Raw genomic sequence first — 26,606 nt, 5'->3', positions numbered from 1 at the left:
TGCCTTATAAAAGTATAAGTGTAAGTAAAACAACTTAGGATTTTGTCTGGGACCTATTTGGTCCAAGACAAAATCCTAAGTTGTTTATGCTATACTGCTACTCCTTTACACTCAATTTTCTCTTTACTACTAAATTTTTATTGCTATTTTTTCTGTTTCTATCACACTTATTTCAATATGTATCCACTATCTCACTAATAAATTATGTGCTCTCATATTTAATTAACAATATAGCATGTCATATTTGTTATCCACATTTGTTAAATCTTCAGTTTAAACAAACTCTTTTTTCTAAATATATTGTTTGATGATATTTTTTGAATTAATTTAATAATAAAAGTTCCACTACGTCACTAAAGCAATAAACCTGCAACTTTGGAAAGCAGTTGTTTTCATCCATTTTTAAAAGGACATTTTTAGGACAGAAATGTTCACTTTCCAAAGTGAGTGGTTCTTTTGTGAGCTTATTGGTTTAGTGACACAGTGGACCTTTTATTATTGATATTAACCAGTAATTGATTGTTGTTTTTTAAATTAATATACTAGAAATTTAATAAAAAATTGAACTTGTAACTTATATTGTTTTTTGTTTTTATTTGTGTTTTGACAATAAAAGTTGAGAATGAATTTTTAGTTTAGGAGAAATACAAACAGATTGATTGATGTAAAAAATAACTATTTATTTACATAAAATTGCCAAACATTTTAAAATACAATCAAGAAATTACTATCTGCTTTATTGATTTAGGAAAGCTGTTCTTATTGGAAAAAGAAATACAGATAACTTAAAAATATAAGTTTTTGTTCATTGCACCTTATATCAAGAAACTGATTTTTATACCATGTTTATTCTGGGGTAATTTTTGATCATTTGTGTCATTGTTAAGTAAAGTAACTATAAACTTGTAAGTGAAAGGCAGACAGGAAAACATGTAAATAGGTGCAACTGTCATTAGCATGCTTGTAGCACGTTAGCACAGGTGCTATGCATGTTTGTATGTCAGTTTATTGAGTAGATTTAATGAAATTATGTATTTGTAAGTAGTAACTTTAGAGAGAACCATATAACAGTCATTTAATAATAAGATTTCTAAATTAAAATATTTTTTCTTTAAAGAATAAAATTTTATTCTTTAAAAACATCAATGAAATACAGACCTTTACAAGTAATATGATGCAATACAATTATTTTATTATTAAAATGTAATAACTTAACTTTAGAATGGAATGTAAATGTCACTTATCTTTAATTCTGGGTATCATATTGCAAAAATAGAAAATCAGACTGCTTTTTACAGGTAATCAAATGTTTTTTACATGTATTATATTGTATTTTTACCCTTTTTTGGTCAGCTTCATTTACAGAAATTCTTGTAAATATCAAATACTATTTAAAATTAATCTAAGTAAAACTTAATTACAAAATAAGGAATAAAATTAACTAAAATAAATGAACATAAATAATACAAGATCTTGTAGTAATCTTGCAAAGCCATCAATAGAATCTATAGCATCATTCTGATGACAGATAGTTATTTTAAATCTGGAAAACAACAATTCTTAGAATATGTATGAATTTAGCTAAGAGATTTAATTAGGTCAGAAACTTAACTAGACTTATTGGATAAACCTTGCTTTCTACTAAGTAAGACTTACCAAACATCAGGAGAAAAATATATAAAAAAAATAGCTCAAAACAAAACCTATATGGAGGCAAGTTGATAATAAATATAAAAAAAGAAACTAATCACATAGACTTGTGAATATAGACTATAAATTACTATAAAAATGCCAAAATTTGTTTTAAAATATTTACAATTAAGTAATCTTTATTTTTCTGAATTTAATATTATACATAACATTCTAAAGAACATTGCAAGGAAACATTTTTTTAAATCCATGTGATTGAATTAAATGGATCCAAAGTTTGAACATTGAACAGAAGGTTGAATGATAAGTTGTAAAAAATTTATACAAATAATAAGATAAATTAAACTACTAAGTTTAATGTTATTTTTACTAATTTTAAGTTATTATTCTTGTTTATATACAAATTAGGTATAGTCTAACAATGATTAAGAATTTAGCTTCTTAAAAATATTAAATAAACTAAATTTAAGGCTTGTAGAAGAAGGCTGTATTTTATTTTTAAGAATATTAAGAATCATGAGGATCAGTTAAACAAAATTAGAATTTTTGTTTCTTGGAGAACTGTTGTTTGCCATTTCATTTTTACCTTCTTGTTTATGGATCATGTAAAGTAATCTTCTAACAACAAGGCATTAATCAATATAAATAAAACTCACTAACTTTATGTCGGCCTTGCATTTAATTGCGAAAACTGTTATGAATGTTTTCAGTTCTCACCTAGGACCTTTCTCAGGTAGATTTTCCTAAAATTCAAATCTCCGCAGTGCTAGCATTCCAGCTTGGAATGCACAGAAGATTCTGATGTATTCAAATTCTAATTTTTTATGTATGAACTGCTAGCATTAGAGAGATTTGATTTTGTAGGGAAATTACCTGAGGAAGGTCCTAGGTGTGGACTGAAAATGTTCATAACAGTTTTTGCAAATAAATACAAGACCCATATAAGGTTAGTAAGTTTTAATTATATGGATCATATTGTAAAAAGTTTATTTTGATATTGAATCAAGCCAAAAAGGATAATCACTAACTGATTAAATAAGTTCTTCATTTACTTAAATTTCTGAGAAGTTTTTGTTTATTACTGAAATAATTAAAAACAAATCTAGCACAAACTCTATGCATTGAACTTTTCTCTCACTTTTGCAATTTGTTTAAACTAATTTTATTCAATCTTTATTGCAAAATTTTTTACAGTTTGATAAGTTCAAATGGATGTAAGAAAAAAGTATTAAAATTGTTTAGAGTTACACATTGAAATGTTAAATTACTAACTAAATTCACTTTTCTCAACTTTATTAATTTATTGTGACTTTTTTAATGATAAGTCATGAGAATGTTGGGAATTTCATCAGCCAATTTTGACTAATATGATTCTGACATGGAATCACATAGTTTAAGCTGTTAATTATTTTGAAATATAAAATAGTAAATCTAGTACCTCAGGTTTTGTTTTATCTTATTTTCTTCTTGATAATAGTTTGTTGATTTATTAAACTTTCTGATTTGTGATTGGGCTTATTGAATATGTCTTGGATATATTCTGACAATTCTCTTCAGGAATATAATGGACAAGAAGATTATTAAGCCGTCCTTTTCTTTCCAATTTTTTAATTGTACTTTTTAACAATTATTAAACATGAATAAATATTTGTTTGTACAAAACTTAAGCTTGCTATAATTTAAAAGCCATTTCAATTCAATCTTCTAACAACGAAGTGAAAATGTAAAATATACACACTAACCTTAAACTGACCTTGCAGATAAGTGAGTGTTCCATTATCTGCCTGTCTGCAAGGCAGTTTAAGGTTTGTGTATATTTTAGTGGTTTAAATTTCTGGAATGTGTTAATTTCTTTTTATTATATTGGAAGAATTAACACTTCTGTGTTGGAAGAATTAAATCTTCCAACATAACAAAAAGAAATTAACACATTTTAATATAAAAATTCTTATGTTTAAAATTTTTGTTAAGTTAAAAACCTGTAAAATAAATATAATTAAGAATAAAATGTAAAATTTTCTTGTAGTTTGAACTTGACATGTTTTGTTTTTATATTGTAGACAAAATCAAATTTGATAACTCCTCGTAATGGTGAACCATTAATTGCAGCTATTCAAGATTTTATAACAGGTAAAAATTATAAGAAATCACTTGGCTATGAAATTCAGTATTATATTATTTATACATTTTAATGGCTGAAAAGAATTTTATCAAAATATTAAATGAACAGTCTGATTCCCTTTATTAAGCCTAATTAAGCCTAAATAATTACATTTATATGAAATTTATTGGAATATTAAATGATAAGAAAAGTTAAAATTTTACATGTTGTTATTCAGTAAATTGAAGATATTAAAATTAATTATCATATCTGTTGGTTAAAACCAAATACTTTTATAATAGAGTAAAATTATTTAACTTTAAAACTATTTAAAATAAATTTGAATGAAAAATTCTGATGAATGATTTATGCATTGTTTGAAATTTTAATACATTTTATAATAAAGCCAACCACTGCCGTATGCCATCGGGCTATATAATGGCTACATTAATAATAAATTATCAAACAATTTGACCCTAGAGTGAATAATTATAATTATAAAATTTAATAATAATTATAAAATTTTTAATTAAACAATTTAGATTAAATTGGAAGAAAAGAATCGTCCTGCTCCGGGCCAATTCTTTTCTTCCAATTTAATCTAGATTGATTAATTAAAAATTTTATAATTTATTATTATTATTAAATTTTATAATTATAATTATTCACTCTAGGGTCAAATTGTTTGATAATTTATTATTAATGTAGTCATTATATAGCCCGATGGTATACGGCAGTGGTTGGCTTTGTTATTGTAATGTATCAGGTTTTTGGAGTGTTGTTTGTTTAAATACATTTTGTTGATTTTTTTCATAATTTAATTGACATACAGAATATTTAAGAGTTTTTTTTTAATTCTATAATATAAGAAAAAAGAGTATTGATACTGTAAAAGATTCCATTTTAATATATATTACAAAATTATTGCATTTATCTAAAAATATGATATTTATATTGTTTAATAAATGTTAATTTTGAGTTTTTGATTTTATGGATTTAAGAAATTTTATTTGTCAAATTATTTTTCTTACAAATAAATAATTTTGAAATCTTTTTATTGTTTGTTATCATTTTAATGATATTAAATGTTTTGGCCAAATATGCTTAACAATCAGATGATTTCTGAACTTGATGATATATTTGGTTTTAGAAAATTTGACTATTGTTTATGTTTATTATATCTATTTGACTTTTTATAAGGTTGATTATAATTCATAACAATTGATTTTAACAAAAGGATAAAATATATATAATTTAATATATTTTTATATTGTTATGTTGCCTAAATTAAACATAATGTGAAAAATAAACAAGGTTATCTGTCGCGTAACCTGTGTAACAGTAGAATCTGATGATGGGAGCATATATTCCAAAAAATGTTTAATTCTTAAATAAAAATAATCTGTTGGACTCCTTAAAAGTTTTTTAGTGTCAGTACTTTTCTGTTTATATTATGGTATCAAATATCATTATATTCTTCATGTCCATAATTAGTAATTTGATTAACAGGATTAAACATTTTACTATATTTTCTTATTTCAACTTATTAATTATATAATTGAATTGTTTAAAGCTATATAATCAGCTATGAATTATGATATAAGGAATGAAAAAAAAAAAAAATAGAAAAATTGGAATTATTTATTACATATTTGTAATTACATCATTATAATCATCTAATTCATTAGATCTATGTATGTAGTTTAACATTTTATAAATTATTACAGATTAGATATTATGTAATTTATTTTATACATTCAATGTTAACTGAGTTTATATAGATATTCATAACCGTATATTTTATATTATTACATCACTCGTTTAAACTTTTAAGATATTTTTTTGTAATATTTTCATGTACAGTATTGATTGTAAAAATATTACAAATTATTTTATCTTAGAATTAATCACACAAAATATTTCTGAGATATATGTATTTCATATTCAGCATTGAAGTTTTTAATAATAAATTTTTAAAATTATATCCTGTAAAATTTACAGTATTACTAAACAATTTCAGAAGAATTGCCAAAGAACTTTTTAAAATAAAATTTCAAGTTCTTTGGCAGTTGTTAATTGGAAGGAGAGTTGAAACTAGGTTCTATTTACCAAAAGAAATCTGTTGTTCATTCTTAACATTTATAAATCTAGTCTCTTTAAAGAAATATGGAATATTTTTTCAAAGAAAACTGATGAAGTACACTGGGCTTGAAAAGAAAATTAAAATTTGCTAGAACAGAAAATCACTCATAGAGGATTTGCATTGACTCTTCAGAGGAAACTTTGAAAATACAATAAATAATAATTTTATTATTAAAAAATATTGAAGTCTAAAAAATTAATGTTGTTTCTTATAAGTGTTCTTATTTAAACATTTCAGGTTCTTATCTTATGACACAGAAAGATACATTTTTTGATAGAACAAAAGCAAGCCAAATTATATCAACTATTTTAGCAGGAACGGATATCACTACTGAAATTGAATTGCCTCCACCTGCAATTTGGAAAGTAAGAAATTTATTTGTATATTTTATTATGAGTAAATTACATTAATAAATTAAAATCCAATTAAAGGACTCAATTTAACAAATCACAAGTCACATTTTCTTGTTATCGATATAATTGTGGTTAAAGATTGGAAACATCTGAAATAATTCCATTGTAGATTTTAAATCAGCAAAGATAAAAACTACAGAACATACCTTTGTCCTGTATTTTATGCAATTAAACATTAGTTAGCATTACTTATTTATTTGGTATGAAAAAAAGTATTGAATTAGGAATTTTTTTCACTTTCACAGTGCTTTGAAATTTACATTCTGCTGTTTTAATAAATGAAAATAGCCAAGCAAATGTATTGTGTGTATATTTTTCATACATATAGATATATGATTTTATTATTTCAGCAACCCAAATAGTTTGTTTTTTCCAAACTTATCACAACAGCTTTTGTATGTTATAATTCTCTCTTTTTTAAAATTATTTTTAAGTACCTTTAACAAAATGCATTTCGAACTCATATTATCCCTCTTCAGTTGTTATACAGTTGTTTCATATTAAAAATTTGGTGTACAAATCAAATTATTAAATATACATTTGGCTTTCAAATTTTCAAATACATTATTAAAATTAACAAGACATATACGCACACATTTAAAGTATAAAGTAAGCACACATTATACTTTAAATGCACACATAAAATAAAATAAAATAAGCACACATTTAAAGTATAAATAAAACATAAGATGGAAGAAACGTATACTCTCAGTGTTCTTTACATGGGTATCTGCATTCTCATTAGATGTTTCTTGCTATATATATAGCCAATGAGAGTAATAAATTTGAATCATTTTTTATCACTAGGTGGCTTGATTTTATGGACTTAGTAGTTTTTTGAATTGAGAAGTATGTATGACCACCAATATAAAAGTGTTAAATGTAGGACTTAATGTTTTTGGTCCTGTTAGTATATTGACTGTCAAAATCTATGTAAGACAATGTAGTTTTTCAGAAATCATGAAAATGTACTATACCTAGAGATTTTTTTTAAATGGGCCATTTAATTTAATTATGCAGAATATTTAGATTTAAAATAAAAATAACACAAATAAAACTTGATTATCCAAACTTGACAGAACCAGAGGTCCTTCAGATAATCCAATCTGAAGGACCTCTGGTTCTGTCAAGTCTGGTTCTGACCTCTGGTCCAGAAGCTCTTCTATTTTTGTGTTTTGGGTATATCAAGCACTGTGCATTTAAAGTTTTATGAACAATACATATTGTAATACAATTACTGTATTTGAAGGTAAATTAAGTTGCTCAAAATCTACAAAATCTAGCATAAAGTATATATGACCTAGTTTCGTGGCACTTCAATTGACAATGTAGTGATTTCCAGTTACATAGAAAGTTTAGTTTTTATGTATATTACTTTGTGTTATACACTAAACAATACTAAGAATTTTTTTTAAAACCATTTTAGATAATATGGAGTTTTGAATAACTGAGTTTCCACTGTAGTAGAAAAAATTCTACTACAGTTGTAAAATTTTAAAACTAGTTCTAAAATTCTGTAATCAAATACCCTTTGTTTTATACATATTATCTATATATCCTTTAGCCTTTAGTTAAATGTGTTGATTTGGTTTGTTTAATTCTCAAATTTTTATGATTTCCAGGATAATTATGCACAAAATTATTTATAGTGTCAAGTTTGCTCTTAACAATAAGTTATAAAATTTTGTTTTATAATAAAAAATTAAAATTGTTTGATATATTATAATAATTTAACAAGATTATATTGTTTTAGTATTAGTATTTAATAAAAAGCTCAAAGTTATTTATATGACATTTACATTTAGGAAAGTAGTAGTGGCCAAACCATAAGGCATAGCCAGGGTGAAAGGGTGAAATAGAAGGGGTAAGAGTAGAAGTATATAGATCGAGGGGAAATGAAAGGAGGAAGTGGTTGAGAGGTTCTGGAACCATTAGTAGTGTAAAAACAACATACAGTATACAGTTTTACAATAACAATAGGAAGCAAACAGTAATACATAGTACAATGTAGATGTATACAATGATGGGTGTTTGTACATGCATGATGCTACAATTGATACAGGATTGCAAAAATTACAATTACTTAAGCGATTTACAATGGTATACATTACCAAATTCACGTACATGAACACACATCGTGACAAAAGTTTAGTGTGAAGATACAGGCAAGGGTGACTGCAGATAAAGAAAAATACATAGAAATTTTCTATGTATTTTTCTTTTTAATGATTTCAATGAGAGTTTCAGGCCATTGAGAAAAGCTACCATAAGTGGTGAATTGGATATCATTAAGAAAAAAATAAAAATAATTAAGTGGCATTTACAAAGAAAAGAATATAGCAGCAATGAAGACAGCACTGCGAGTGAGGACATCACAACACTGGTGGTGGTTACAGGTGGTGGTTACAGGTGGATGAAGATGCTAGCCATAGCAGGAGAGGTCCATTGCCTTCGCAAAGGCAGTAAACACATTGAAAATGGTCTTGTTGCTCATGTGAGTCCTGGACAGGCAGGGCCAATGGTGACCTTTACTGGTTAAAGTGTCCACAAGTCGCTTGCATTCATTCCTGAACTTATATTTATATAACAGGAAGATATTGAGAATTTTTTATTGAAAGTACTTTACAAAATTTTGGTGTTGAATTAATATTAATCTTTAATTAGGACTTGCTTTATGTTTTTCAGATACTGCTTTTCTGATTTGATTCATTTATGTTGACTCCACATTTTTTAGTGAAATTATTATTTCTTTTAAATAAATATTTGTAAAAAAATAATGATAATTTTATTAAAGTATGATTACATATATTTTCTCCAATTTTAAGAAATTTATTTTATCTGATTTTTAATAGTTGAAGTTCAGATTAACTTTATCAAACAATTATGATACTTTTACAAAATTTGAACTTTCTTGAACATACTCTTGTAGATAACAATGTAGCAAAATCATTTTTGCAAATTTAGTTTGTGAATTAGCAGTTAGATATATATCTTGTATTCTATGATATTATTTTGTTTAATTCTTCATGTAATTTCAATAAAATAAATATTTAGCTATGAGTTTTATGATATTAGGAGGACATTATACTACATTATATTAATTTATTCTTATTTTATTTATTAAAATTTCAGTACAAGTTCAGTACATCATCACATTAAATTCTATTCTACTAAACAAATTTATTATTTTAAATGTCAAATCTCTAATGTAAACTGCCGAAAATAAATAAATTTTGATCTTAGATTTTATATAAAAGGCAAAGAGAGGGTTGAATAATTAATATTCTATATCATTGCTGCTATTAAATTTGATCATTGCATTATATAATCATTTTTAAATTTCTTGTTTTCTGTTATTTTAGCCAAGAATACGTGAATTTTAAGAGAAGCTTGAATTTTAATCAATATAAGATACTATGATTAATTTAGCAATTTAGAGATTGCTAAATTAATCATAGTATGTATTAAAAAGTATGTATATACATTAATTAGTAATCAAGCACAAACAATTGTGAAATGTATTGTGAATAATACATATATTTAGCTTATATTTTTAAGCTGTTTTTTAGCTTTTGTGTTTGTTAATCAGTTGAATTTGTTTTCACTTTACAGTGAAGTGCTATTCTCAGGTTTGATTATATTTGTTAAAAAACTTAAATTCTGCATTTGCATTTGAATATGATTAGTAAGATACTGTTTTAATGTGATAATCTGAAGATGAGCTTTATAACAAGCTAATAAAGCACTTTGTTTTAAGTTTGAACTTTTATATGGCAATTTTAATAAAAATAGCATGTTCATGAGTTTGATTACTTGTATAATTTATTTATTAGAGATAGATTTTGAATCTCCAATGAATCCTCAAATCCCAAGTAAATTTCGGATTGTGCCGTCCAATTTCCGGATTTGTGGTTTGTTAGAAAGAACATATTATGAATCCTTAAACTCAGATTAAGTTGACAACTATTTACAATATAAACAGCAATGCTTCTTGCTTTCTTCTAACAACATAGTCTTAGTTTGAGCTTGTTTCTCCTCTTCCAATGGTCATGTTGCCTTATATCTAATTTTTAGATCCGTTGGTCGACCAATCCGGAGCTGGATGGGTAGCTCTCCTTTGGGTCTGTCACCTGTCTCAACTTGTCCGGGATGACTCGCTAATCAACCTTTTCCAGAAAATATGTTCCGATGAGTGAAAACTTGAATTATTTTGTTCTTACTGAATAGGCCACCTTGACAAATCTTGGAAAAGATATAAGATTTGTAAATTCAAATCTTTGTGCTTTTTTTCATCATTGGAATGTGTCAGATCTTGAAAGTTGGCACTATTTTCAATTTATTTGCATAAGTCTTTCTGAACTTTTGATCAAAACAGAAATATAAAGATAGCCAAAAAAATGAAAATTGAATATTAAGTATAAATAGTTGATTTATTAATTATAATCATAATATGGAAAACAATTTTGATATTTTAAATTTGCTACTAACATAAACATAAACATATTATTTTCAATACAATGTAATGCCAGAAATGTAAGATTTCTTTTGTATTATACCGTATTTCATCAGTAATTATGATTTCCTTCCATTGAATTAATTGAAAATTTTTCAATTCTCTTGATGTACAGTTTTAGATGGCATTCACAAGGTCACTGATAAGATGACAAAACTTTACTTAACAAAGTTTTATTTTAATTCACAACAAGATTTTTATTTAAAAACTAAAACTTAAACATGGAATTGTGGAACTGAAGCTAAATTAAAAGTAACAATTTTCTCTTTCAATGTGTTTGAACCAGCTATTTTTTTTTTTTTTTATTTAACTGTTCAGTTTTCTTCTTTCCTTCAGTTTGCTTTCTTCATCTTTATGTTTTCAAGAACTTTTCAAGAATTAAGTCCTTTTCACAAAAACCTTTATTTGTTTCTAATTTTAGCTTATCTAAACCAATTATATTTTATTCATGTTAAATGTTATACAAGGCTAATCCCAAAAGTAAGGTCTCATATTTTTTTAGAAATATAAAGAAATGTTTATTTTCAATAATGCTTACATCATTTTAAAGCTTGAACATTTATCTATTTTTCTACATAATCATATTATTTTTGGATGCATTGGATGCATGTTATTGGATGCATTTTTGTAGGTGCAGTGGCAGTTTTTGTATGCCCATGTCATACCAGTTCGCCACCATATCATGGAACCCATCTTGCGCACACCTTTCGATATTGCAACTTTTCTGTTAAAATCTTATGAATGGATACCTCAGGAACCAAAATGCAGCGATCATCCAGAGTGATCTGCCAATTTTCACGCATGGTTTGCTCAACCTTCACAATTGGAAATTGATGGTCTTTCTCTTCTTTCTTCGTTGTGAATTTCAGTATGACCAGCTGCAAACTCCCTACACCACTTGCGGACATTTTTGACATCTATTCATGACTCACCATACACTTCCATCAATTGGCAATGAATTTCAATCAGTTTAACACAACATGGCAGCAAGCTGTAATGACATAGGCATACAAAAATGGCAACTGTGCCTACAAAAATGCATCAACCAAAATAGTGATTATATAGAAGAATAGATAAATGTTCAAGCTTTAAAATGATGTAAACATTATTGAAAATAAACGTTTCTTTGTATTTTTAAAAAAATAGGAGACCTTACTTTTGGGATTACCCTTGTATATTGAAACTGTTAATGTAGCACATTCTATCATTTATATCTACAGTGTGATAATAGGATTGCATAATTTGAGATCTTACTGTATTTGTTCATCTGATTTTCACGGGAGCATTGTTCAATATCATTTATATTAATTATTGAAGTAATTGTGAAGCAGTTGTATAATCTATAATTTCTTTCGTAGTTATATAATAATAATAATAATTTTTATAACATTACTTTCAATTTGATCATTTTTTAGCCTGTTGCTTTGTGGACTGGAAAACAGATATTCAGTTTAATTTTACGACCAAGTAAATGTTATCCAATACTTGCAAATTTACGTGCTAAAGGAAAATCATATACATCAAATGAAGAACTTTGCATAAATGATTCTTGTAAGTATTTTTAAAATTGTAGTAATAATTTTTGACAATTTATTTGATGAATTTTATATTGTGATTATATAATTATTCAGAAAATTGTTTTTTTGGTTTTTTGACTTCTGTTACATAAATCAATACTAAAATTCATATTTAGTCTGTACATCATTCTCAATGTTAATGTAATGAAATTATATTTTGACAAATGAAAGTGATGTTTAAGGTTCTTTTGCAGGCTTCTAATAAGAAAATAAAAATAGAAGTTTTGTAAAACTTTCATGAATATGGAAAGGAAAAATATATTGAAAAAATAAAGAATTAGAAGATTAAAATATGTTTTCATATGAAGAAATTTTGCTGCTGAATTTCTAATTTATTTTTCTTTCTTCTTGATGACTTTTATGGTTACCTGCAAATTAATTTATGATTAATTTGCAAGTAACCATAACTGTCAAATGTTTTTTGCAAACAATCTAGTAATTTAATTTCATCTTCTTGGCATATCACTTTCTTTGATCTTTTAGATATTTTGCTGCTGGAATATTTTTTATTTAGATGACATTGTTGATTTGTAAGTATAAAAGAAAAAATAATTAAAACTTTCAAGTAAAACATAACTTTGACATTCACAATGTTTCTTAATATAAAATACAATCAATAGTTTTTAACTTTTTCTTCTGCTTTCATCCTGTTAAGTTTTAAAATATACTCTTGTATCCCAATGAAAATTTTATTAAGTTTTTCTTTGGAAATGTAGTAATATCATCCCATTTTTTTAGTTTAAAAAAAGCCCAGTTGAAAACCACTGCTTTGCTTTAGGTAAAGCAGTGGTTTTCCACTGGGATGCTGTAACACATTTGAGTATTGCAATGACATTTTAGGGATGCTGCAAAATGTAGGTGCTAAGCAGTACCATAACACTTACATGTATTACTAAGAGTATGAAAAGCTCAATAACTACACTAATAATAAAGTGGTAGTGCTGCAAGAAAAATGTTGCCACTATTAGAAGGTTGAGAAATACTAAGGTAAAGCTTAAGTGATTAGAAAGAAAATTCATCTGTGCTCATTTATTAACATAAAAATATTTAGTTCAAGGCTATGGATTTACAACAGAAATAACATATACTTATATATTATTTTCCCAACTGTTATATATAACAGAGGGAAAGTATAGTGATCAGTCAAAAAATGATTCCCTAGATTCTTACATTTTTGAACTCTTTTGAAACATTGATAAATGCAAAAAAAAATACAGAAGTTTTTTCTTTATGTATTTGTGTTAGTGTGTGTGGGGGGCATGATTTTGTTCACCCTCTTTGAAGCTTAATATAATAACTCCTGTGCTTTTTGTCAAAAATTTCTGAAAGTTTGCAGCGAGTGTTTTGCAGTTTGCAGGTTTGTCTTTTAGAGGGATTCATGCTATTAAATTTTGTTCATTAAAGGTTAAGGAGTGAGAAAGATCAAGTGGATCATGCAACATATCTTCAGTAGAGTCGGACTTAATTATGATTTTACTTGTTATTAGCATTTACAAATTTTTATAAAACCCATCCCTATCCTCAAAATTAATTTTTTTGCCATTTTTAATAGTTAAAAATATAAGTTTTTTAAAATAAAATATCATAACAGATGGTGCCATCAAATATTGCTGGGAAAGTTAATCAACTCATTTCTGGATTTTTTAAATTTAATATTGGTATATTTATTTGAGATTTCTCACCTGTAGAAAAGTGGTGTTGCACTCTTGAGTGCAAGACCTTTTTCATTATTATTAAACTTTTTAATTTAACTTGATTTGAATCATGTCTTCAAGTCTTGGAACTCAAATTTCATTCACTTCTAATTAAGATAGAAGACCGAAACTTTGAGGACATTCTTATGATAATGTGTTTTAGTGATGTTTTAGGGAGGTGTCTCCACCCCTGCCATCATCCATTCCAAAACCTGATAAACAAATGTAGAATTTCATCTTCTGTGCATATAAATGTATTGTACTGATGTATATAGTGGAGGAGGTAACACCTCCATCAGCCTCCACTTCCAATCTTGAAAAATATAATCAAGAAAATCATTAAAAAAATTTTTTTTCAATTTATTGAAATTATTCTTGAGACTTTAAATTAAGAACAATGGCATAAGTACACATGTTGAAATAACATAAGAAAATATCTATCAGTGTGGTCTAATGGACTTGATTCTCATTAAATTTTTTAAGATAATATATGAATTTCAAACATAATAAAATATTGTTTGAGAATTTTTAAATTCAGTCTAAAAATATTGCAAGATCCCTTAGGCTTAATATTTTAGCCTAAAATATAAAATCACTTAGGTAATATAATATAAATTTATTCATAAATAATATATTTTTCCCTTTTGCTAGTTGTTCTGATACGTAACAGTGAGCTATTGGCTGGTGCCATGGATAAAGGAACATTAGGATCTGGATCTAAAAATAACATATTTTACATACTTTTAAGAGACTATGGAGAAAGATATGCTGCTGATGCTATGTGGAGATTAGCAAGAATGACTTCGTATTTTCTTGGTAAGTTGATATAGTCAAATTTTCTTAATTTATTTTAAAGAAACACATAAACAAATATTTCACTGACCTTTAGCACATTTCCAACAATTTGGTATAATAAGAAGACGCTCCCTTATAAACAGGTTAGGTTCTTTGAGGTTCTGTCATAAGTCAAAAACTAATCTAGAAAGTATATTTGTGCACTGAATAATCACATATTATTGGTGTTTGATGCTTCAATGTGCTTAATAGAATACCTTATACTTGTTTACCCACTTGCTACTGCTTAATAGCAGGTGTTTTTCAAATGTGGTTTTTTTTCACCTAAGACACTCAGTTTTATAATTTATAGATTTATAGTTTTCCAAGATAATAGAGCAACACTTATGTTCTCTGTTAGATTTACTATTACATTTTGGATGCATTTTTGAAGCACTAATCATAAAAGTTTATAAAAATTGCAAACAATAGCAAAAACTGCTGTTATACCAATATTACCAACTTTGACACCACCTCACCAGCAGTGATGAAACATCAGAATTTGTGTGAAAATGAAAAATGACAATACACAATAGATATAAATCTATGTTAATTATTTATTACTTGTTAAAGAGTGACTTCAAAACCCCACAGTCAGCAAGAGCAGTTCAGAATCTGTGCAAAAATAAATTTTTTAAATTTTAGACCTATGGTCAAATTGTTTGTAAGTAGGAGCATTCCTATAGTTTTCATATGTACACATTGAACATTTCTTAGTCAGTAAGCAGTAGAGTTGTTGCAGAAGTATAGTGATTTCTCATAGATTTTATACTTTGTGTTTGCCTACAACATTTCTAATTATACTTCTTGTTTGTAAGTTCATTATTTGGCTGAAAATATTAGATCAAGTATAGATTCTATATGTGAGTGCACTATCTCTTGCAACAACTTCTACTGCTTGCCAACAATCAAATATTTGAGGTATTTCAAGTTTGGTTGAAATAAAAAAGTGCTAATTGGTACCTATTGCTTTATAAGAGATATATTTTAGTCTCTCAGAATATGCTGGTGCTTTTCAGCACTGGTCTAAATCCATGAAATACATTTCTGAGTCTTTTCTTGTCAGTCATGTTGCTAAAAAATTTTCACACACAAGTGATTTTACTTGAAAATCAAATAAAATTACATTGTCATTATTTACAATAAGATAAGAACACTTAATGATTCTCATCTCATTAAGGATGTTGTAGCACTATATTTTATAGGCTTATAAAAATAAAAACAGAACCATAATTTTAAGTTTTTCGCAAAGCATATTTATTAAAGTTTCTTAGAATATATAATATTTTAGCATAAAATCTATAAAAATGCAACTATTTTTTTTGTCTTATATGCAGAACATATTTACTATCTTCAATAGACAAAAAAATAAAGCTACAGTATAAAATTTTATTTATTTTCCAAAGAAATTTAAATTTATCAATTTTATATTTGCACATTTGAGTTTTAGAACTTCTCAATTTATAAATTATATAAAATTTACTTATATTTAGGTTATTCTAAAATTGTAGAAGTGAGATACTTAAAAATTAATTTCAATAATATTTTCATTTACAGCAAATCGTGGTTTTTCAATTGGAATTGGAGATGTAACTCCTGGTATTGGACTTTTAAAAGCAAAACATAATCTACTTGATGCTGGGTAAATGAAATATTCAAATATTTTCAGATATAGTTGATGATAATTAAGTAATGAAGATTGCTCTATTCAATTCTTGAAATTAAAAACTATTACTTGCTTAAACACACACTTTCATTGATTACAAAAATAATATGCATGTCTTTCATTTCTCAGAACTTTCAAATTTTGACCATAAAATTTCATACATTAAGAAATTTAGCAAATGTGAGTAACCAGGGGTAAGATCTCGGCCTTACCCCTGGTTACTCACATTTTAACCAACAGTTTTAACCAAACTGTTGCCCTTTATCAGCAATGGTTTGGTTAAAACTGCTCACTGGGTCAGTGAATGGCGCATTTTGTTTTTTGATCCTGTAGTATTGGGATCAGTTTATCAGGTCGAGTGGAGGAGGGAGAGAGGGATCATCTGTAAGGCATATGCAATATATGACACCATTAACAAGGAAAATCAAAAATTTAATGAATAACAAAATTACAGAATTACAGAAATATAAAATCAAATACAACTTCGGTTAAGCTATCGTCACAGATCTTTAAACGAGAGGGTACCCAAACTAACTAAGCTCTCACATACAAATTGAGGGACCGAGAGAGAGTTTACAAAATTTTGGATACTATCATACCTCTCACAAATTTCAGATTTCTTTCTTTAGCGTTAGCACTAATTATATATTTTGTCATGATTGCCTCGGTGTACACTAGTTAAAATCTTTTGGTGAAACTTCCCTCTCGAGGGGGGTGTATCGGTCTTATATTTGGATCAGCCTGGGAAAATGGTCATGTGATTCAGTGTTGTCAAACTCTAAGCATTTGGCAGGTGTAGGGTCATAGGTATTCCTGGGACAATGAGAAGATGGTGAAATCGGACATCAACTGTACTCTTTGATACATGCAATGTTAGATTGATCATGTTTGTACTGGGAAATGTTGATTTTCTCAGAGTGTTATAAACTTATTTTAACACTTGTTGACGAGAAGGATGACATTTAATCTCTTTTTCTGGCAAGGTCATTTTAACAATCGCATTAAGAAATTAAGTTAAAATTTCGTAAAAATTAGGCAAAATATCCTTTAAAATTTCCAGATCTCACACAAATATACTTTAAAATTTATATGATTTAAAAGATTTAATTATTTCTGGTTTTATGTTTAATTTTAATTTTTAGATCTTTTATGTTAGTGAATTGAAGAAATACATACATTTTATGTTTTTCCTCTTACTGATATTATTTTTAATAAATAAAACAAATATTTTTAATAAAACAAAAGAAAATAATAATTGTATTATTTCTTTTATTTTATTTAAATTGATTTTGATGGTTCATATTATTACATCTAATAAATGTTATTTGTATATTTATAATAAAATTACATTCTTGGTTATAAAACTATTATTCTGTAAACAAGAATTATGTTATTGTAAAAGCCTTACTGTCCTTAAATTCTAATATTATTGTTAATTGTCTACTTGGACTTTACTTATTAATAGGACTTTATACTGGTGTTTAAAGAATTGCACAGTGAATGAGAGTTAGTTCAGGAAAGAACAAAATTTCTTTATTATATCACCTGTAGTAATAATTTCTGTACACATATTATACGTGTTTCAGGCTAGCATGCCCCTCATCAGCAGTATTACTACCAAACACTAAAAAGTAACAACAACAAAACAAATAAGTTACTGTATAACTTAAAATTTCTTAACAATAAAATACAATTTTAAAACTTACTATAAATACATATTCCAATCCTGAGTATAAATGGATATTTCTCGTTTTACAATTAAACATTTCACTATATAATTAAAATTAAATAAATATAGTAAATAAAGACTGTAAATTATTAAAATCTAACATCATGTAAGAAATTTAAAAAACTCACATCAAGGTTTTGTTTGCCACCATTCAACAGCGTTATGATAAGGAGGCTATTAACTATGCTTTTTTATAAACGTCATCAAGTATGGTGCTCCAGGATTGGTGGATTATACGACCCAAATTATTGTTTATTCTGTTTCTTTCTTTCTTTCTTTCTTTATGTTTAAATGTTCGTATAATTGACGTTTTTAATTATTTGATTATTTTTTCTTAATTTTTATAGTATTTTTGTTGATTTGGCACCCATAACTATTGCAGTGTTCTGCGACTGCAGAATTTGCATAATTACCCCTTATTGCACGTATGTGCTCTTTTATTCTTGTGCTTAATTTCCTTTTTGTTTCTCCTATATAAGTTTTGACCGGATCACAGTTGCAATTGAATGAATACACAATTTCTTTTTTTTCCATTAAATCTAATTTTTTATCTGACCTATGATATAAATATCTTTTACTTTCTCATTACTGTGCCAATCTTTAAACACCAGTATAAAGTCCTATTAATAAGTAAAGTCCAAGTAGACAATTAACAATAATATAAGAATTATGTTTTTTGTTATTTTGTGTAGAGATTTATGATTAAATATATAAAAAAGGTCTTAAAGATTTGAAATTTGAAATTGAACTAATTTTGGGATCCAATAAGTGCAGGTCAATAGAATGTGGTATTGCTTGCAGCATGGGGTATGAGATTGGAACCCAATTTTGATGTCATGCTTTTTGTGTGTAAGTTTTGTGTTGCAATTCAATTAAATATTAGTTTGGTTTTTCAGCTTTAACATTTTGCTTTTTAGCTTTGAATTTCAATGGTTTTTATGTACACATCAAATAGTACTCCTTCAGATTACCATAGCAATTCAACTAAATTAACTATTTAATGCTGAAATTATTGGCCTTTGTATGACATTAGTTCTTTTAACATAATTCACATTTTTATAATATTTTTTAAAAATGGATTTATATAATGATCTGTATTTATTTGTCTTTTGAGTAAACTTTAGTCATTTTTACTTAGCTATGTTACATAATTTTTTTTTTAATAAGGTAAACTTTTAAAGATTATAAATTATTAATTATTGGATACCATTTTCTGTATCTAATTATCAAACCTGTTTTGTTTCAAAAATGATTCATTCAGTTTTATGTTGTTGTTATTTGTTCTCAAGAAACAGTGTCTAGCAATACTCCTCTCTGACCTCCATGTTCTGTATTCTCTTCATTATTTGCTATCAACCATATCATTGATTTGGATTTAAATTCTATTTTGACTAATTTTTAGTTTTGATTTTTAATATAATTTGATAAACACAGAACTTTGTACTCTTACACCCATGTTATATCATGTGCCAAGTGTCAGGGCTCAGTCTAGGGCAGACAACCCGGACATTTGTCTGGGGTGACAAATCTAAAGGGCGGCATTTTGGTTGTGAATGAGACAACTTATAATTAAGTATTTATAAGTTAAATACTTAATTAATCGAAATTTATATTTGTCAATTTTCTTCTGTGGCTAAAATTACCATGCAATTTACATTTCTTATTTATTATTTTTGCCGAAAAGCTAAGAAAATATTTGCATTCTGAAGAAAACCATAAAAGAGGGCTTTTGGGCAAAAAGGAAATCATAAGCAACAATGTTTAATTTTGTCTCAAGCCTTAGTGTTTACCTTAAGAATACTGCCGATCATACCAATAACTGTAGCTAGTGGGAAAAGGAGTTTCTCTAAATAAAAATTAATTTAAAACTTTTTACGTTCCACTACCACGTAAAATCATCTTAATAGTTTGGTCATTTCGGCAATTGCACATGAAACTGCCAATCAAGTAAACTTAAAAGAGTTAATAAAAAGTTTGCAGAACTAAAAGTGAGAAAAAAGTTTCTTTTGATTTTAGTATAGTTGATGTACTTTTGTTTAATTTTTATAGGATATAAATTTTTTGTTTGATTGTACAATAACACATTTTTGTAATATCATTAAAAATGCATCTAGGTACAGATACATTTTAAATTTTACTGTTTAGTACTACTTGATTGTTAATTTTTTACTACATGTTTCTCTCTAAATAAATTTAAGAGGCGGCAATTTGTTTTTTGTCCAGTTCAACACAAATACTTGAGTGGATGCTGCAAGTGCGTATCAGAAACTTATTTTGAACATAAAAAGATCTTGTAATATTTTTATTATAGATATATCTGAATTAAACATTGTACTTTTTGACTTTGAAAAATCTTATTTTTTGTCAGTGTTCTATTTAACAATTTCAATTTATATTTGAAAACATTTTTTTACTTAATAAAAATATTCTTGAATTACTACTGATGAAAAAATTAATGTTTAATGTAATTGGACAAAATTATGTGGTGAATATAGTGCTATGAATGCAAAATTAAAGTCGTTAAAATGTTTTATTTGATTTGTCAAAATTTTTAAGGCATTTTTTTATATAAAGCTATTAAAGAATGCATTTAAGATTTACAATTATCTTTTAATATTATGAAACAGATGAACTAATACAAAGATAAATTAATTATTTTATACAGGTACTCCTCACTTTACGACCGAGTTCCGTTCTGACGACTACGTCGTTAAACAAATTGGTCGATAAGCGAGGAGCTTGCGCCGGGAATATAAGATCGTTGTAAAATTATACAAATTATGCAACAAACTTCAAATTTATTCATAAAAAGACTATTATAGTACACTATTAGCCTATTATAGTACTATAAAACTATTTAGTAAGTGCAAGCCTATTATAGTACGCTTAGTGCACATGTCACCATTCGCCACTGACCAACAATCAAGCTGAGAAAGGGGATTACCTGAATTGCAGGTCAAAACTCAATTGGTCGTAAGTGTGAGTGGTCGTTAAGCAGGTAGGTTGTGAGGAGTAGGCCTACCTGTAATTACCTAATTACTACTATATGTTTTATTAGTCTTTTTGGTATATAAATAGAAAATTGTTAATATATATATCTGAAATCTGAATTTACTTCTAAGGGTAGTGAAGTGTTTTCTTTAAATAGACCAATCCACGAATATGATCTCTTGCATTGGAAAACAAGTGCAAGAGATCATACTTCTTAAATTGTTTTCCATTCTATGAGTTTAATGTTGTAATAGGACATTATTAATATCACATTTGATCAGTTGTAAATATACAATGTATTATCTGGTTATTTATAATGTAATATTATTATATATAATAATAATAATAATGTATAATATTATATATAATATTTGCTTATTCTTTGTTATTTGTATCCTAATACAAAATTTTATATTAAAAAATAATAATTCACAATTATTTATAAGTGTTATGGTTAATATAAATTATTATATTTACAAATCTCAATTTAAAATTTTTTGACCCAAAAAAATTACTTAAAATATTTTAAATAATAAGTTCAATAAATTTTTAGTGTGTATTATATTTAAAGAATTTAAAAATAAGATTTTTTTTAAAGTTATACTAAATGTGATGAATACATTCAAAATTTAAAAGAAGGCAAATTACAAGCACAGCCAGGATGTACAGAAGAAGAAACTTTAGAGGTATATAATAATAATAATTTTTAGTTTTATAAACATTGTTTATTTTTAAATTTAAACTTAAATATGTGTATATTATTCTGATACAATAATATACTAATTTATTATTACAGTAGAGAGTCATTTATCTGAATCAATTGGGGACTGGAGTTGTTCGGATAACTGATTATGTACGAAAAAATATATTAACCTGTCCAATGTTGAAATTATTTTTTGTTGCGTGTCGCTTCGTGTTGAATTTTTGTCGATTTTAAGCCTAACGAAAATTTTTATAATAATAATCAAGGCTATTGTAGCGTTAAAAATTATTTCTTTATTTTGTACAAACAAAATAAATATATTGAAAAATATAAAAACATAAAAATTATACTTTAGAAGTAAATCTAGTATCAAAAAAGTTTGATTCAGCACAACACAGTCCGACTGGAAAGTGTTCGGATAACTGACATTTCGGATAACCGGTGTTCAGATAAACGACTCTCTACTGTATATGTAATAAATGAAATCAAATGTAATATTAATACATAAGTGATTATTAATTTCATCTCATTAAACAAAATTTTAAAAAGTGTACTTTTGAGTTATAGATGATGTAATTTAGATTAGTTAGATATATGTTCAGGTGAAAATGAAAAGAAGTACATTAATTTTACAATATTTATAAAGGAAGTAGAAAAATCAAATATTTAGTATTACATTCCAAATTTCTGTTTCATAAAAGCTATTTATAATATTTAATAGAAAAAATTACAATATAAACTGCAACATCAATAAAATTAATACCTGTACTAACTGTCATGAAATCAAAAATGTACACTATATATAACAATATACAAGCTCATAATAAATGTTTTCAGCAACTTTTAGCACCATTATCAAGTTAGAATTCAAAGTCTATGAAAGAAAATACAGTAGTTGCATATGTTGATATTTATGACATCAAAAAATCAAGAAATCAAATATTTATGACATTAAATATGTTTCAAATAAAATATTTAAAAACACATTTTGACTAAAATGACAATTGTTATATATATATATATTTATATAACGTATATATATATATATGTATATAATTATAACTAAACAATAAACAACAACTAATAAGAAGTCATAAAGCTTAAAAATAACAACAATAACATTTCTTAATTAAACAGACAATAAATGCAGTATCTTAAGTAATGATTGCATTTGTTCTGTAATATTTTTTTTTATTGAATATTCAGATTTTTGGATTTTTACTTATTGTGAAATTTATACTTTAACTACAATATATCTATAATTTAATTAGTAAAAAAATATTTTTGGTTAAAAATAATTAATTAATGAAATATTTTAGGCTGTAATTTTAAAAGAATTATCAGTGATTCGAGATCATGCTGGTAAATCTTGTCTGAAGGAATTACCAAAAAGTAACAGTCCATTGATTATGGCTCTTTGTGGATCTAAAGGTTTGTTATTCATAAAATTTAAATAAGTAACTAATTTGATAAATTTTTTTATTCCGAAAATATATTTTATATGTTTAGTTATTTATAAGATAGATTATTTTTGGTACTTTAAATTGAATTCTGTATAAAAAAATTTATGTACTTTGAAATAAAACATTTTATTATAGAATTTATTTCACATGGGTGTGAATTATATTTTTTATATTCTAGAAAATTATTCTTATAAGATTTAATTCAAAATATGGAATTACAAATTACATTAACATACATTAGACTCTTACTAATCTAGCCATTCCTTGCACAGAAGGATATGCTGGATTACTGAGAATGTATGAATTAAAAGAAAGTGAATAATGTCACTATTCTTCACTGACTCTGTTTGGAAGCAGACAGGCAAATAATACATCATGCTTTCATGCAACACTGTACACAAATACTGTACATGTGTGATATGATTGTCATTTTCATGAAAACAGAAGCACATAGGTGATTACATTGGAGGGTATGCTAGATAATTAAGAGGCCAGATTAGCAAGACTCTACTGTATTTAGTTTTTTTAGCATAGGATTAAATTCTATTTACTTATTTTTATAGAAGATGCTTCTTTAGTGTTCTATTTAAATTTTAAATTCATCAATAGCTCCATAATTCAAAGTTATTTTTGGTGAGAATGTATACATTTTAAGAAATATTTTGTAATAATCAGGACATGACTGATAAGTAAAAACAGAATTTATGAAATAAAATTAGATTAATGGTATCAAGTTATATGCTTCTAAAATAAATTTAATTTATAAAGATAAAATAAATTACAAAGGATTTACTGAAATACATGATAGGATAGATTTAAAAATTATTTTTATAGGTTTATTATTAAAAATATGTTAACTTACTTCATTAATTAAAAAATCTTTATTTAGCTTATTTTTAAAATTAGACAATTATTATTTATAGTAATAGACAAATTTCAAAAGATAGATTAAGAATAATAACCTACATTTATCAAATCAAATTTATATTATTGACATTACATCTTCATTTCTGATTAAAATAATGATTTTATTTTAAAATTACACAATCATTATGATTTTTTTAATCTCATTAACTTTTATATTAAGTTTACCAATAAAACATAAATTACAATATTGTTTTTTTATGCAGGATCATTTATTAACATCAGTCAAATGATTGCATGTGTAGGACAACAGGCCATAAGTGGACATCGTGTTCCAAATGGGTTTGAAGATCGTTCTTTGCCACATTTTGATCGTCACTGTAAGTAATAATATTTTTATATTACAAGAAACACTATGAAAATCACTCCAAATTTTATGGTAGGGAATTACTTAATGTATAATGATTAACAGATCTTGATCAGATAAAGCTTATAATATTTAACGAGATAAACTGATGATACTATCTTTATAACATTGAATTTCATAATTATTGAGATTATTTTATTTGAAATTATATGTATATTAATTAAAGATTTTATTAATTTCAGCAAAATCACCAGCTGCAAAAGGTTTTGTTCAAAATAGTTTTTATAGTGGTTTAACACCAACAGAATTTTTTTTTCATACAATGGGAGGAAGAGAAGGTATGATATACTAATTACTGTTAAATGTAGTAAATATTAGTGATTTTTCATTATTATTTATTCACATTTATAAATAATTATATAAGTGCAATTATTATTATTTTCTATTCTCTGCTTTTCTTAAATACAGTTAAAATTATTCATCACATTTATAAAAACTTATTTGTAAATAAAAGCTAAAAAATTTTCATTATACAGTAGAGAGTCGTTAATTGGAATCAATTGGGGACTGGGGTTGTTCAGATTAGTGATTTGTTCGATTACCGATTATGTACGAAAAAATACATTAACCTGTCCGATGTTCAAATTTTTCTTTGTTGCGTGTCGCTTCGCGTTGAATTTTCGTCGATTTTAAGCCTAACAAAAATTTTTATAATAATAATCGAGGCTATAGTATCGTTAAAAATTATTTCTTCATTTTGTACAAACAAAATAAATATATTGAAGAATATAAAAACATGAAAATTATACTTTAGAAGTAAATCTAGTATCAAAAACGTTCGATTCAGCACGACACAGTCCAACTGAAAATAGTTCCGATTACCAGCGATTCTGATTAATGACTCTCTACTGTAAATCTAAATAATTTCATCTAGAATAAAGTTTATAAATTGAAGTCACATTTGATTAAGTTTAATTTAAAGCTTTTACATTAAACATTTTTTATTTATTAGGAATTAAGTAATATCTTCAGAAATAAAATAATTTCTTTTAGATATAAAAAATAAAAATTTAATCTTTCAGAAATCATTAATAATTTACTCTAATGTTTAAATATTTTTGAGATTTTATCTTCAAAATAAACAATATAAATACAGAAAAAAACTAATTCTAACATATATTAATAATCATAAGATGCTGTTGGATTTTAATTGCACTATAATATATTAATTTTTAAAGATTCTATGTAATTTAGAGTAAGGTGCAAGCCATTGTCTATCCAGTATTAAATTTAGCAATTAGAAATAAGTTAGTTAATTCAGAATATTCTAGAAGAAAAAATTGATTCAAAGCTGGATTTAAACCTGCAACTTCTGTTTACTATGCCTTTGCATTGTCAATTATACTACTTGGACTTTAATTTGATCTCAGCTTTCAGCAGAATTTTTTATTTTTCTGGATCTTCACATCCAATTCATTAGCCATTTCTTAAAAATTTCAGAAATTATCTATGTATTGTTATTAGTATCATATAAGTTAATACAAATTTACTAAATTGTTCATCTTGAGCTCATTAAAGCATTGAATTTTAGTATTTTTCCTAATAACTAAAAGCTTCTGTTTATCACTTTCTGACATGTTTGAACAGTATAACACATTTACATGATATGTTGTTTTCTTTAACTAAAACATTGTTTGTTTGTTTGTAGCTTGGAACTGTTTAGCGAGCACAATAAAGCATGCCTGTTTTACCAGTAGATGTCAACTGCACAAAAATGAAATAAGTTGGGCAGTTTTATGGATTTCTGTTGTTCAGCATATTTCAAATCTTTGTGACAGCTCTTAGCAAATTTTTCTTCATTTTTAGTATTGGATTAAAGACATGCACATCCTGTTCTG

At 25.9% G+C, this 26,606-nt stretch overlaps 1 protein-coding gene across 1 annotated transcript in view; it reads left to right on the top strand.

Moving 5' to 3' along the window:
* The window catches only part of Polr3A (RNA polymerase III subunit A), a 116,565-nt gene that overhangs the window by 36,116 nt on the left and 53,843 nt on the right, over positions 1 to 26,606 (top strand). Inside the window, exons 16-24 of the mRNA XM_067277302.1 lie at positions 3,711 to 3,780; positions 6,132 to 6,259; positions 12,236 to 12,371; positions 14,743 to 14,907; positions 16,483 to 16,567; positions 21,910 to 21,997; positions 23,334 to 23,445; positions 24,608 to 24,721; positions 24,951 to 25,046. Of these exons, the coding sequence (XP_067133403.1) occupies positions 3,711 to 3,780; positions 6,132 to 6,259; positions 12,236 to 12,371; positions 14,743 to 14,907; positions 16,483 to 16,567; positions 21,910 to 21,997; positions 23,334 to 23,445; positions 24,608 to 24,721; positions 24,951 to 25,046 (994 nt within the window). The remainder of the gene's footprint in view (positions 1 to 3,710; positions 3,781 to 6,131; positions 6,260 to 12,235; positions 12,372 to 14,742; positions 14,908 to 16,482; positions 16,568 to 21,909; positions 21,998 to 23,333; positions 23,446 to 24,607; positions 24,722 to 24,950; positions 25,047 to 26,606) is intronic.

This window comes from Centruroides vittatus, unplaced genomic scaffold, assembly GCF_030686945.1.
Source record: "Centruroides vittatus isolate TY-2023 unplaced genomic scaffold, ASM3068694v2 contig_742, whole genome shotgun sequence".
In the NCBI taxonomy this organism is placed as follows: domain Eukaryota; kingdom Metazoa; phylum Arthropoda; class Arachnida; order Scorpiones; family Buthidae; genus Centruroides; species Centruroides vittatus.
This window is presented reverse-complemented; position numbering and strand designations above follow the sequence as displayed.